The sequence below is a fragment of the Eublepharis macularius genome, chromosome 8, assembly GCF_028583425.1.
Source record: "Eublepharis macularius isolate TG4126 chromosome 8, MPM_Emac_v1.0, whole genome shotgun sequence".
Classification (NCBI taxonomy): Eukaryota; Metazoa; Chordata; class Lepidosauria; order Squamata; family Eublepharidae; genus Eublepharis; species Eublepharis macularius.
The window spans coordinates 80106349-80118650 of NC_072797.1; the positions used below are offsets into that span (position 1 = coordinate 80106349).

The window sequence follows — 12302 nt, forward strand, 5'->3', positions numbered from 1 at the left end:
ATGTTGTTCAGTTTGATTGTGAGTAAAATTCCTCCAGATACCTCAGCTTTCTTAGTACTTCCCATGACCATAGGTTTCTCCTTCACATAGACATGTGTATAATATTTTCATCTTGGGCGTTGTGGAAAGACAAAGTGTAAAAACACATTAACACCCCCATCCAGTTTAAACAGCAACTTGTGCAACATATGTTGCCACCAGCTGCTGATCAGCGTTACTTCCACTAAAGGCTCATTGCAGTAATTTGGCTTTTCAGCTTTTACAGAAGAGGGTATCCGTTTCATATCTGGCAAGCTGCTCTAAAGAAAATGTTACTGTTACACAATTCCTGAAATTCATAACATTGTGAATATTTTGTCTTGTCAAAACCAGTCATTCAGTAAAAGCAATTTCCTGCCTGCTACATTTTCCCTGGATATTGGAGCCCAGAAGACTTTTTAAGAAAGTAACAACAGTTTAGGACTCCATGTGTGCTGCTTTAGGGATCTACACTTGACTATATTAGGTTTTAAATTTGTGTACCCTGCAGCTGTACCTGGGAAGGATCAGTATTACATACCAGCTTACTGTGATCACAGATAGTTTAGTATGAACATATTAGGATGTTGGTTTGATTAGTCTCAAGTTGGTGCTGAAAGTTAGGTTCACTTAATTTTTTTTCGATTATGAAATGTTCCCATATTGGGTTGATTTACAGATTAAGTTATGAAAAAAAGCTTTTAGTGAGCCCAAGGAATTGTTGGACATGAATTTTTTAAAATGTGTTTTCTGAGATTGAAAGGTCCCAGGAAAATTAATCACTCATGTTTCAGCTTTCAGTTTTCTGTAAAAAGGCTGTATGACAGGCTTCCTGTATTACATGAATTTTGTGCATTACTTAATACCATGCAGAACTGTAAAGTAGAAGTGCTTGCTTATATATTTGTTGGCAAATTAAACATTTTTTGTGTCTGCAACCTGTAGCTTGAAAACGCAAGACTAGCCTCTGAAACTAGTTGTTCTGCAGCCAACGCAATAAGAGAAGAACTCATGGAAAGTCGCATGCGCATTGATAGCCTCTCTTCCCAGCTGGCTAATCTACAGAAAGAGGTAAGACATCTGTGTTGCTGAGTGTGTCACTACAAACATGACTAAAAGTTGTGTTTTGCATTATTTTAATGTTCTTAAGTTTGCATCGCTAAGTTTTTTTTCTTTGTTCAGTCTAGAGTCAGACCATGAGTCTTCCAGGTTCCCTTTCACATACTTTTTATGAATTAATTCAGCTTTTATTTACTTTTAAAAGTGGTTTCTACCCCTTGACGCTATGAAGATATACATACAAATAATTCAGTTGTCACTCCTGATACATCAGAAAGAGGTGAATGGCTATGGGTCAAGGGTAGGGCTTCAGGTCCTCACAGAATCCATGGGTCTTCCCCATACCTTGCAGAACCAGCTTGAATTATGTATTTGTATAATTATGAACTTGTATAGCCTTACATGCCGTCTAACCTGTAGTTGTTACCTGAATTGGTCTCCCTGCGAGTAATAGAGAGTGGTTAGCAGCAAGGAAGACTGCTATGTGAGATGCTGCAAATATGGGATCTTTTCCACCAATTTTTACAGAGTCTCTTCCCAGACAAGGCTGGTGCTTTAGGTTCAAAGATCAATATTTTATTAAAGAGGGAGAAAACACGCATACACAGGAGTAAATAGTAAAATGGTTACACACACACACAGAGTCCTAGGAAGCGAGTCAGAATAGAGTGAGGGAGGGAAAGTATATCTACCTATCCTGAAGAGTGGTCCAGTCCACGGAGGAAGAGAGTAGCTTCAAACATCCAGCATCCTCAGCCAAGAGAGCAAGAGGCTTAGGACAACCTCAAGGGAACAATGCTTCGGATCCAATAAGCGTGCTTCTCAGTTTGAATGGGGCAAGGGCACTATTCTTACAGGGTAAAACGTGCCCTGAGGTGGGAGAATCCTCCTAGCTGTTGGAACAGAGGTCCCAACGGTCAGTTCCTGGGAATAACAAAGGTTTGATTACCTTGCTTGCTAGCTGCCGGGGCGTGTGAAAGAGAATGTACCTTTCCCAGGAATGAATTATAAGAGATTATGAATGCTAATTGATTTTCTCCTCAATCATGGGCTGGAGGGTTCATCACGGAAGGAGGGAAAAGGAATTTGTTAAGTGGAATGACTCTGCGAGACCTTTGTTGCTCTGGATTCCTTTCAGAGCTGAGGAAACTAAAACTAATCACTACTGGTCACTCTGCATTTACGTGCGGCATTCCATTCATGCCTGGGTCTCCTGGGTGGGACTCAGCAACTGCTAGCTGGAATTCCCCTGTTTGCAAGCTAAGCTGCATTTTAATCCAGGGGCCTCGTAACACTATATCACAGGTAGCTATATTAAATAGCTATTAAAGATGGCAGCGGCTGGGCCAACTGCTTACATAGTCTCCTAGTACAAAGGACACAATATTGATATATAACTACATTTTAGTTGCCCGTTTAGACTAATATAGTGCAAAACAGATATCTGAGTTGTGAGCATTATGAAAACATTTCTCTGTTCCGGATGTGAGCCAGTTGTGCAATTTTTTTGACTTGCTTGATGCATTCTTGCCCAACATAGGAAATGTGTGTTTCTTCCCACTTGAGTGTCTCAAACTGCTTCATATCCATAGGCAGCTGCTTTGCCAACTTTAAAATGCATTTTACTTGTAGTCCCATGCATCATTGAGACTTGCCTGGGGGAGGATGGAGAGGTCACCCTCTCCCAACTATGTCTTCTGTGGTACTCGTGGTAGGTCTGGTGGGAGGGTAGGAGGTGTTGCTGTAATCCATAAGGATTCTAACCATGATCATTGTGCCCCCTCCGGGACACTTCCAGTTTCAAGGTTGTATACCTAATGTTGGGATTGAGAGACAGGATTAGGATTCTTTAGGAGGTACCTCCCATCTCACTGTCTAACAGTCTCTCTACCTGAGCTGACAGAGGTGGCCTCAAAGATTGTGCTGAGGACCCCTAGGCTGGGTTTGGGTGAGGGACTATAACATTCAAGCTGAGGCTGTAGCGGCTGAATGGTCAAGAATGGCTCAGTATTTCATGGCCTCCATGACAACCATGGGCCTGTCTCAGATAACATTGTGCAGGTCGTGCTCTTGATCTCATGTTATGTTCTGGGTGGGAGGAAGACAATGTGAGGGTAGAAGAGTTGATGACATCTTTTGTCACGGACAGATCTGCTCGGGTTTAGACTTACAAGACAAGACTCTGCAGGGGTGGAGGGTCTATTGAAATAATCTGCTTCCCCGGAACCAGAATGGCTTTCTGATATCTCCTAAGGAATTTTTCTGTTGATATGGTTTGTGCTACTGTTGATGCTCTGGTGATCTTCTGGCATGATGGAATGGCCTGGGCAGATGACATGAACATTCCCAAGCGCTTTCTCTATAGTGATAGCCCTCTTAGCTCATTGGTTTACTGAAAGGGTGTGGGCAATGAAAAGACAAGGGAGAAGGTTCAAGCAACAGTGAAGGAAGACTGGGAATTAATCCAATTAGACATGGACAAAACCTAATTTTAAAGTATACTCAATGGCAGTGATGGTAACAGAATACTCTCCCGCACCTATTGCATCTGCACAGCATGTTAGTGAAGCTATAAGTTAGTGAAGCTATTCTGAGTGGTCAGAGGTCTGTCGGGATCCGGTCCTCAGGAGTAAGTAAACTGCGCAGTTGTGTACTGTGTCCATTTTGCTCAGCACTTTGTAGATAAAATCTTTCCCATTCTGACTTGAACTGTACATTGACTGTGACATGGTCAGTTGGTGCCAGAGTGCCAGCTTGTTCAGTTGTTAGAGATACTTTCCCATTTATTCTGTCTGAGGATGTGGACAGCATCCTTGGAAGTTTGAGGCCTACCACCTGCTTATAGGGCCTTTGACCTTTTTGGCTAATTAAGTCTCCGGGGGGGGGGGTGCCTGGGTCCTAGAGGTATTAATGGCTCCTTGAAGGAAGGAGGTGGTCACCGCAGCCTTGAAACAGGCTGTGGTGCACCCACTTCTAAATAAGTGTACTCTAGACTCAGGAGATCTTAATAACTATCTCAAATGTTCCATTCCTGAGCAAGGTGATTGGAAGGGTGGTGGCTGGACAACTCCAAACTTTCTTGGATTAAGCAAATCGTTTAGATCCTTTCCAGTCTGATTTTAGGTCTTGTTATGGAACTGAGCCAGCCTCTTTCACCCTGGTAGATGACCTGTGCTGGGAAATGGACAGAGGGAATATTACTGTTGATTCTCCTGGACTTTTCAGCAACTTTCAGTAACATTGATCATGGTATCCTTCTGGTCTGAGATTGGGAGACACTGTTCTGTGGTAGTACCAGTCCTACCTGTAGGGTAAGTTTCAGAAGGTGGTGCTGCTTAACTGTTTAGCCTGTGGGATTCCCACAAGGTTGCATCTTGTCTCCCATGCTTTTTAATATCTACATGAACCACTGGGTGATCTGGAGATTTCAGCTGGATTGTCAGCAATATGCAGATGATACTCAGCTCTACCTCACTTCTGTCTGATCCCACGGAGGCTGTAGAAAACCTGGAGGCAGTTTTGGAGTGGGTTATTGAAATACACTGTATGTGGGGCTGCCTTTGGAGAAAAAGGTGTTTGGAAACTTGAGTTGGTGCAGAATGCTCTAGCCAGGATGCTGACTGGTTTGGGTCTCAGAAACCGTATCATTCCAGTCTTGGCCCATCTACACTGGTTTCCAGGTACAATTTAAGGTGCTGATGCTCACCTTTAAATCCCTAATATCATTTGAAACCAACATACTTGAAGGACCACCGACTTTCTTATGAACCACTACGGTATTCTTCAAAAACTCTGCTTAAGGTTTTCCCACCCTTCTGAGATTAGGTGGATGGCAACCCTGGAGAGGGTCTTCTCAGTCATGGCACTGAAATTATGAAATGCTCTACCCAGGGAATTTTGCATGTCCCTTTTGATAGCATCTTGTGCCAGTGAGTGGAGACTTCTTTTGTATCACTTTGCATTCCCTCATTGATTCTTCCTTCTTCCCCAAAGTTTATAACTCTTGTTTTTCTCTTTTGTATGTATTTTAAATTCTAACTTTAAACTGTTTAAATGATTTATTTATTTGCTGATTTTAATGGTTTTTAAGATGATATTTTAATGTGTATGATCTCAATATTTTACCCACCTTGGTGACCCTGTAATGGTAGAAAGGTGGGGTAAAAACATTGTCAACAAATAAATAATTCCATTGTTGAGTGTCAGTTTTTTAAAACTTACACCTGAGAGTTTTTTTCTCTTTTAGTCTAGAGGATGGTTAGAGAGGGTTCAAGAACTAGAAGATACTCTAGCTAAAGAAAGAGATAACTTCCGCAGAACACTGTCTGACAAAGAGAGAGAGATGGCAGAAATAAGAGATCAGATGCAACAGCAGCTGAGTGACTATGAACAACTGCTTGATGTAAAACTGGCTCTAGATATGGAAATCAATGCATACAGGAAGCTTCTGGAAGGTGAAGAAGAAAGGTAAGATTAGCTGTTCAGGTTTTGAAGTGAGGAATGCTGGAAATGATGCAGAAAAATCATGTAGTCAAGCCATCTGTAGACTGATAACAATCCACAAAGTGACACAAGGAGGAGGGGCCCTGATTGCAATGTTAGGGGTTAAAAAATACTTTCCGCTAAGCCTTAGCATATGGTTTATATGTGAATCTGGGCAAAGCAAAATAAAACACGAGTCGCTCCTCTTCCTTCTGCTTGGAAAATTTTATGTGTTGGCCAGTTTGATCTACAGCTACTAGCAGAAAAACAGACTGCCAAGACATTTATGCCCACATTTCTGATTTGAAAAGTATGCCAATAAGTTGATGATTTTATACTTCATTATAGGGTAGACCTGAGAACCACCTTCAGTACAGCTCTTGGTCTAAATGAGGAAATGACTGAAAAGCCATGGCAATCCTTGGCTTGATAAGATAATATTCTTACTACATCCCTCTGATCAATTTAAAAAGTCCTCATCACCTTAAAAAGTCTCTCTCCATCTCACTGCCTGAGAGCGTTTCCTGAGGCCATTTAGCCCAGGGACCCTTGGGCTTATCCATGGGTGTTGAAATGGCTACTGGGTGTTGATGATCCCTTCCACAGCATGTTTTCCTTTCTTGTTTTCATCTCCCACTCCAATCTTCAAGAGCTATCTCCTCTCCCAGTCAACATTTGTTCTTCCCTTGTCTTAATTGTCCTTTCTACTGCTTCTGGTATCAGTAAATTAGCTACGTGGGGTACAAGCCAGGCTGGTTAGAGGACGCTAAAAACAGCATTGCAAACCTTCAAAGAAACTTCAGAAGCAGAAAAGACGCTTCACTTAGCCACAGTAAAGACAGTCTCCATAATAGGAATGTGCTGATCTGTCTTGTGGTTGCCTGTGTGGTTTTCTAGGTTTTGAACTTAATTGCTGTTAATCGCTTATGTGCTAAATTTACAAAAAGAATGCATAATAAGGATGGTTTAAAAATTTAGTGTGACTGAGTATGCATTATAAGAAGTGCCTTGCATCTGTTCTAGCATTCTTTTTAAGAATCTGAGCTAACACGAAGTCCTCCATCAGAAATAAAGCCAGTAGTTCACCAATGGGCCACAATATTCCTTCTGCCTACCATCTGTTCTGTGCATAACCTGGGTATTTTCCTAAATAGAAAAGCAGAAGAGGAAGGCTGAGTGAGGGAAAATAAATCCCATTTCTTTCTCTACTGTTTGTGTTTCTCTCTCTGGCTGGTCTCCCACTGCATAGACTCACTCCCTATCCCCCCCCCCCCAACCCTGTTCGTTATCTGGCACCATTTTGAACTAGATTGTCCAACTCTGCCAGAGCAGTGCAATGTGGGTTTAAGCCTTATAACTAGAGCTTTTAGGGATCTTAAGTTGTAACTTTTTCAGCAAAAAATTGTGTTTAGGGTATATTGGACATCACAGCCCCTTTTTAGTAAAGTGTATAGAATTGCCACCATTGCTTTTTCTTCTTCTTTTCTTTACACATTTAAAGAATAGGGAAAAATAAAATAGTAAAAAGATTTTTCTTGGGGTGTCAGAGTGGAAATATGCCTTAGAACTGATTTATCTTAGTGTTAAGGAAATACAGATGCCACATCATAGCCAACCGCTAAGCACAGTGAATTATGGCTTTAAGTAATGAGCAATATCCACAAAACCTAAGTTGTGGAGCTGGATAGAAGCACATTTTAAAAAGCATTGCTTGTCCCTGAATTTCATCTTCATCAGGTTGAAACTTACTCCCAGCCCATCTTCTCGTGTGACGGTGTCTCGGGCATCATCAAGCCGCAGCGTGCGCACAACCAGGGGAAAGAGGAAGAGAGTTGATGTTGAAGAATCAGAGGCCAGTAGTAGTGTTAGCATCTCTCATTCAGCTTCTGCTACTGGAAATGTGTGCATTGACGAAATAGATGTAGATGGGAAGTTTATCCGTTTGAAGAACACCTCTGATCAGGTATGTGGTCAGTGATCATGACCTTGCTACCAAGATGGTATTTCATCTTTCAGGGTAGTTATGAGGATAAAAGATTGTAGAGAATGACATGTATACTACCCTGAACTCCTTGAAAATCAAATAGGTGACTGTTACTCTGGATGATTGGAGAAGAAAAGATGAACAACAAAATGCAGTAACCTTCTCCTGAAAGTGGTCAGTTGCCTGTAGTGACTGAAAATCAACAAGGCTTCCAATTATTTTGCAACATGGTATTCCATACCTGTTTATGTCTACAGCTCTAAGGCCTGCATATCTGTCTTTTGCTTTTGTTTAGGATCAACCATTGGGAGGCTGGGAGATGATTAGAAAAATAGGAGACAGTTCTGTTGCTTATAAATATACCTCAAGATATGTGTTGAAGGCAGGCCAGACTGTCACGGTAAGTAAAATATACTTAGCTGAAGCAGTATGATTGTTGGGCTGAGGAAGTGCTGATACCACAGTAGGTCTGTGTGAACACCGGTTTCTGTTAAAACTTGAACTATGTATTTGTAGGTAAAATGACAAATACATGGTCCTGAATCTCTTCTTTTTTGTTCAGAATGGGAATATGAGAGAGGGCACTTAGTCCGAGAATTATAAGGAAGAAGAAGGATTTTAAAACCTGTCTTGTGCCTGCTAACTACCCTACGATGTCTTTCACTCCCTTCCTGGTCACTATTTCCCCTGCATTTTTACTTCCACTTTGCTTACTAGAGGAGAAAGCCTAAATAGCTGGGATGGGGGAGGTGTATATTGGCTGATTCTGCCATGTAAGTGCTCATGGAGAATTGAGGGACGTTTTTATCGACAGCAGAATGGCTGCATTTAGATTTGCCAGAATTTCAGTGTTACTTGCAGAGTCCAAAATGAATTCCATAATCTGCTGTGATAATGTACAGAGATCTAGTTGAATTAGTTTGCCTTGTGAGTGTTGATGTTGCCAGTGCAGTGGCTGTTGCTGTGTCTGAGGCCTCAGTTTAGAGGGTGAGGTCTAGCCAATAGCCAGTACATGCCAGTACATGTCAGGCTGGTAACAGCAACTATTGTCTTGCTGTGCTAGAAGCCTCCAAATACTGATAGTGGACATAGCATGAGGATAGAGATGTAAAATTGCTAGAAACTTTAAAAACATTGTGGGGGGTGCTTTTAGATTGTTCCCCCTAGAAAAAAATAGGTGTGGGGGGGCAGGAATGGAAAAATACGCAGTACTTACCGGCCAAGGGAGGAGGTAGAGAAATGGCATTTTCTAAGACAGTCTTTGCCACACTTCTTCCCATGCTTGTTCTCAAATTTGCTAGAGAATACTAAGCACACAGACCATTCTGGAAGGACTTCTCTCCTCAGTTTGGACCTAGGTCAGAACCATAGGATCCCCATGGGGTGAACCTCTGTTATCTCTTCTGAAGTAACAGTGTAGTACTTGTGAATGAAGTTACTCCATAAATCACTGTTATCATCTTGTGTTGACTTAAAAATTAAGCAAATACAGTGGATCAGCCACTTTAATGTTTAGGTTTCACACAAAATATTTTACTTACCCGCAGCTGGTATGTGTAGGGTATTCTTGCTTGATTCTTGCTTATGAAAGATGCATTTTAATCCTGTGTGATTTGTTCTTCCTTTCTTAGATCTGGGCTGCTAATGCTGGTGTAACAGCAAGTCCTCCTTCTAACCTCATCTGGAAGAACCAGAACTCTTGGGGCACTGACAAAGATGTGAAAGTTGTGCTGAAAAACTCTCAGGGAGAGGTAATGGGGGAAATCTTTCCTCTGTTAGATTTAACCCAAACTGATTATAAATTAGCTGCCATTGTTTTGAGTATATGGTTTTCTAGCTAGCCTACACCTTTCTGGATGGGTTGTAAGTTGACAGCAATAGAGCATCCAACACGTGGCTGTAAAAACCTTGATGTGTGCTTGACCATGTTGCCATTGCATACTTCAGATAATAGAACAGCACTGTCAATTACAGGAAGTTGCTCAGAGAAGCACCGTCTTCAAAACAACTTTACTTGAAGCTGAGGAGGGGGAGGAAGTAGAAGAAGAACCTGCTGAAGCTGTAGAGGAGGAAGACCTGTTTCACCAGCAGGTACCTTGATGAACAAGAACTGATATATGTAACAATACATTTTCTTAGTAGTGGTTTTTGGCAGGAAAGCTTGGCAATTTATTATACCGAAACTTAGTTAAGATACAAGAAAACATGGGTATCATGTGCTTAACAACTGCTATATTTTTTTTACAACTCAGACTATAAACACAACTTCAACTGTACCATTTTGCTTTAAGCTTATATGATGGCACTATTGTGAATATTGTGCAAATGTTGCAAAGACTGAACACCACATATTTGTGGGAAAGGCTGTGGCAAATTTCTTGCAGTGATTTTACAGTGTTAATTCTGAGTTGTATTTTACCTCCAGTAAATTCATGCAATAAACTTGTGGTTTGAAAAATGAAAAGTAGTTACAGTGCTGGAACTGCTATTAAACTACTTGCTAGTTCTTAAAGAATAAGCAGAATTTTGCCTTGCTCCGTCTACGAAGCTTTATAACTTACTTGAAGTGATTGAACCCATGTCTAGATTGCTCTATTCCAAGTTACAATTAGTGCTCAGAGCAATCTGTTATCCTGTGCACATGAAGACATGTTCAACAGTTTCAGTAGAGTTCTCGCTTGAAAGTAATGAATGATGCCCGGAGTATGCCATAGTGGCCCATAATACATATATTAGTTCAGTGCCTTCCAATCTATATAATATTTAGGTTTAAAACTGCTCTTGTACAGACAAGCTTAGGGCTGGGAGCATCTGTTGCTTTATAAAAGAATTCAAATACTTGTTATATGCACATGAATTTGTTCACATCTTACTCCCACAATGAAAGCACTGTTAATAGGCAAGAAGAGATTTTTTTTTCCACTTGACAAGGGAGACACTTGTCATAATACTGTTCAGTATGTCAAACTTTTCATTTGCTTAGATGTATATAAGGATGTAGTAAGAACATTTTAATTAAGCTGCCTTTCCTCTATTTAAAACAGGGAGACCCACGAGCAGCCAACAGAAGCTGTGCAATCATGTAAACTCCAGTCATCTATATTCTTCAATTATGTTAATTCCTTCCTATGGAGGAGAACCTTCTTGGAAGCACAACATATTTTTGTATTCTCTCTTTCCCTCCACCCCACTCTGTGGAATTTTAAGCTGTATCTGGCCTTAATTTCCTATGTCGCAGAGGAAGAGGGTTTTGTAAGTGAAACCGTATATATAGCTTTTGAAATGTGAAATATTGACACTGAATGATGTACTGTTTTTCAGAACGGCCCTCACATTTTTATGCTGGTCTTTTTTTTAATATCCTAATTCAAAAAATAATAAACCTATTATGTTGGGATTTGATTGTTAGACTAGCTACCTACTCTTGTCCCTTTACAGTTTTAGGTGCTTTTTGGAGTGGGAAGGAAGTGCATATTCAAAAACCCTTTTTGTACTGAAAACTTTTGTATTTTAGCAATGAAGTTATACAAATTTTACTGAAGATTGTCTGCCAGTCACATTAAAAACAGAATGAAGGATGCAACAAAATTCATTTGTTAGTTTTATTTCACTTACATTCTTAACTAGGAAAAGGGGCTTCAGTTTAACATGTTGGGTGTGATTTTAAATTCTAGTGTAACTTACCTAATTTTTCCATGTCAAAATTAACAAATAAAAGCTGTCTTAAGAATGTCTGTGTGTTACTTTGAAAACAAAACTTGTGTTGGTTGTCAGATTTTGTTGGTGAAATTGGTTGTTACCTGCTAACTTAACTGGAATATTTATTGCATTTGTTTCCCTACTTGTTGGATCTTGCTTTATTTTATTATGATTTTATTGATGTCAGTGCAAACAGTAGCAGTAGGAATGGCCCAAAGCCTACCTTACCTATCTGAAAAAGATACCTATCCAAAAAGACAGCAAGATGCAAAGAAGAAAAGGAAGATGAAATGGAATATGGCATACAGAAGAAAGAAAAAACAAAGGGAAAATGACAGAAGAAGCATCTTTTCCCCAAATTCAGTTTCTATTTTCTGATGGCAAGGGGACAAAACTATTTGCCCTTTTTCTTTAGGCCTGCCCAAGTTATTCCAGTATCTGTAGTCAGAAACAGGTTTTGCCTTCATCAGATATCCCAGATGAGCTTATTTAGCCTTTGTAACTTGAAGCTAGCGAGAAAGAACAAAGCTAGTTTAACTGCAACTTGCATCTATGTGGAGCATAAATTGAACAAGAAGTTACGGATTTGTGTTACAACTCCAAAGCAGAATAACATTTCTGTGGATGTCTATAGTTACAGATAACCTGTGTGGTGAAGTGGGTACAGTGTCGGACTAGAATTTGGGAGATTCAGGTTTGAATCCCCACTCTGCCATGAAAACTTGCTGGTTGACCTTGGACCGGTCACGCACTCAGCCTAACCTACCTCACACAGTTGTTGTGAGGAAAAATGGGAGGAGAGGAGAATAGGTGGTTCACCAAGCAGAGGAGAAGTACTCAGTACTGCTGCTCTGTATCATGCTTGCATTCATATCTTTATTGGCCCAACTTATCAGAAATATGTTTTTATTATTGGTTTAAGCTTCAATATGAATCTAATTATTGCCTTTTCTATTTTAACTGTAGGTCAACTATTATATATAGCTTGTAGATCTGCTTCCTTAGACAAAAGGAAACCTTCATGGGCTTGATTAGAGTTGAGACAGTGGAATGATGCCTC

General features: G+C 40.4%; 1 protein-coding gene across 1 annotated transcript in view; it reads left to right on the top strand.

The window, feature by feature from the left end:
• The window catches only part of LMNB1 (lamin B1), a 41525-nt gene extending 30258 nt beyond the window's left edge, over positions 1-11267 (top strand). Inside the window, exons 5-11 of the mRNA XM_054987036.1 lie at positions 964-1089; positions 5324-5544; positions 7297-7522; positions 7839-7943; positions 9175-9294; positions 9518-9634; positions 10588-11267. Of these exons, the coding sequence (XP_054843011.1) occupies positions 964-1089; positions 5324-5544; positions 7297-7522; positions 7839-7943; positions 9175-9294; positions 9518-9634; positions 10588-10629 (957 nt within the window). The 3' untranslated portion in view covers positions 10630-11267. The remainder of the gene's footprint in view (positions 1-963; positions 1090-5323; positions 5545-7296; positions 7523-7838; positions 7944-9174; positions 9295-9517; positions 9635-10587) is intronic.
• The last annotated feature ends 1035 nt before the right edge of the window (positions 11268-12302 follow it).